Source organism: Gekko japonicus, unplaced genomic scaffold (genome assembly GCF_001447785.1).
Source record: "Gekko japonicus isolate JY-2015 unplaced genomic scaffold, Gekko_japonicus_V1.1 scaffold359, whole genome shotgun sequence".
NCBI classification, from domain to species: domain Eukaryota; kingdom Metazoa; phylum Chordata; class Lepidosauria; order Squamata; family Gekkonidae; genus Gekko; species Gekko japonicus.
Window position 1 is genome coordinate 120,989 of NW_015166431.1, and position 561 is coordinate 121,549.

At 45.1% G+C, this 561-nt stretch overlaps 1 protein-coding gene across 1 annotated transcript in view; it reads left to right on the forward strand.

The window, feature by feature from the left end:
* Positions 1 to 561, forward strand: part of LOC107110990 (solute carrier family 22 member 7-like) — a 27,538-nt gene continuing 26,977 nt past the window's right edge. The window contains exon 1 of the mRNA XM_015411858.1: positions 1 to 378. Within this exon, the coding sequence (XP_015267344.1) occupies positions 1 to 378 (378 nt within the window). The remainder of the gene's footprint in view (positions 379 to 561) is intronic.

The following is a 561-nucleotide window of genomic DNA, read 5'->3' on the forward strand; positions in this document are numbered from 1 at the left end:
ATGAACTTTGAAGATATCTTGCAGGAGGCTGGAAGCTTTGGCAAATTTCAGATCTTTACACTGTCTTTGCTCTGTCTCCCAAGATTCATTCTCCCCTTCCATTTCTTACTGCACAATTTCCTTGCTGCTATCCCACCCCACCGCTGCGCTATTCCACATCGGGACCAATTTGCCAACCTCACCGAGGAAGAGGTTCTACTGATCAACATTCCAAGAAATTTTGAAGGCACCTTCAGTTCCTGTGAGATGTTCTCTGAGCCTCAGTTTTACCTATTGCTGAACTCCACTGAGGTGCCATCCAATACCTCATCTGTCCAGAGCTGCCAGTATGGATGGGTCTATGATCAGTCACAGTTCACTTCCACTATAGCCACTCAGGTAATCGTTCGTACTTCTCTTCAGCATTGGAACTATCTGAAAGCGCAAAGCAATTGGTTAAGGAACTAAGCAGAGATCTCTATTTGTGTATATGTGTACCTTCTAAAGTGTTCTGGGCCGCTTATTTATGCTTTTGGGGTGATTTCTCAACAGGTCAGTGCTCAGGATTGCTCCAAGGTTCAG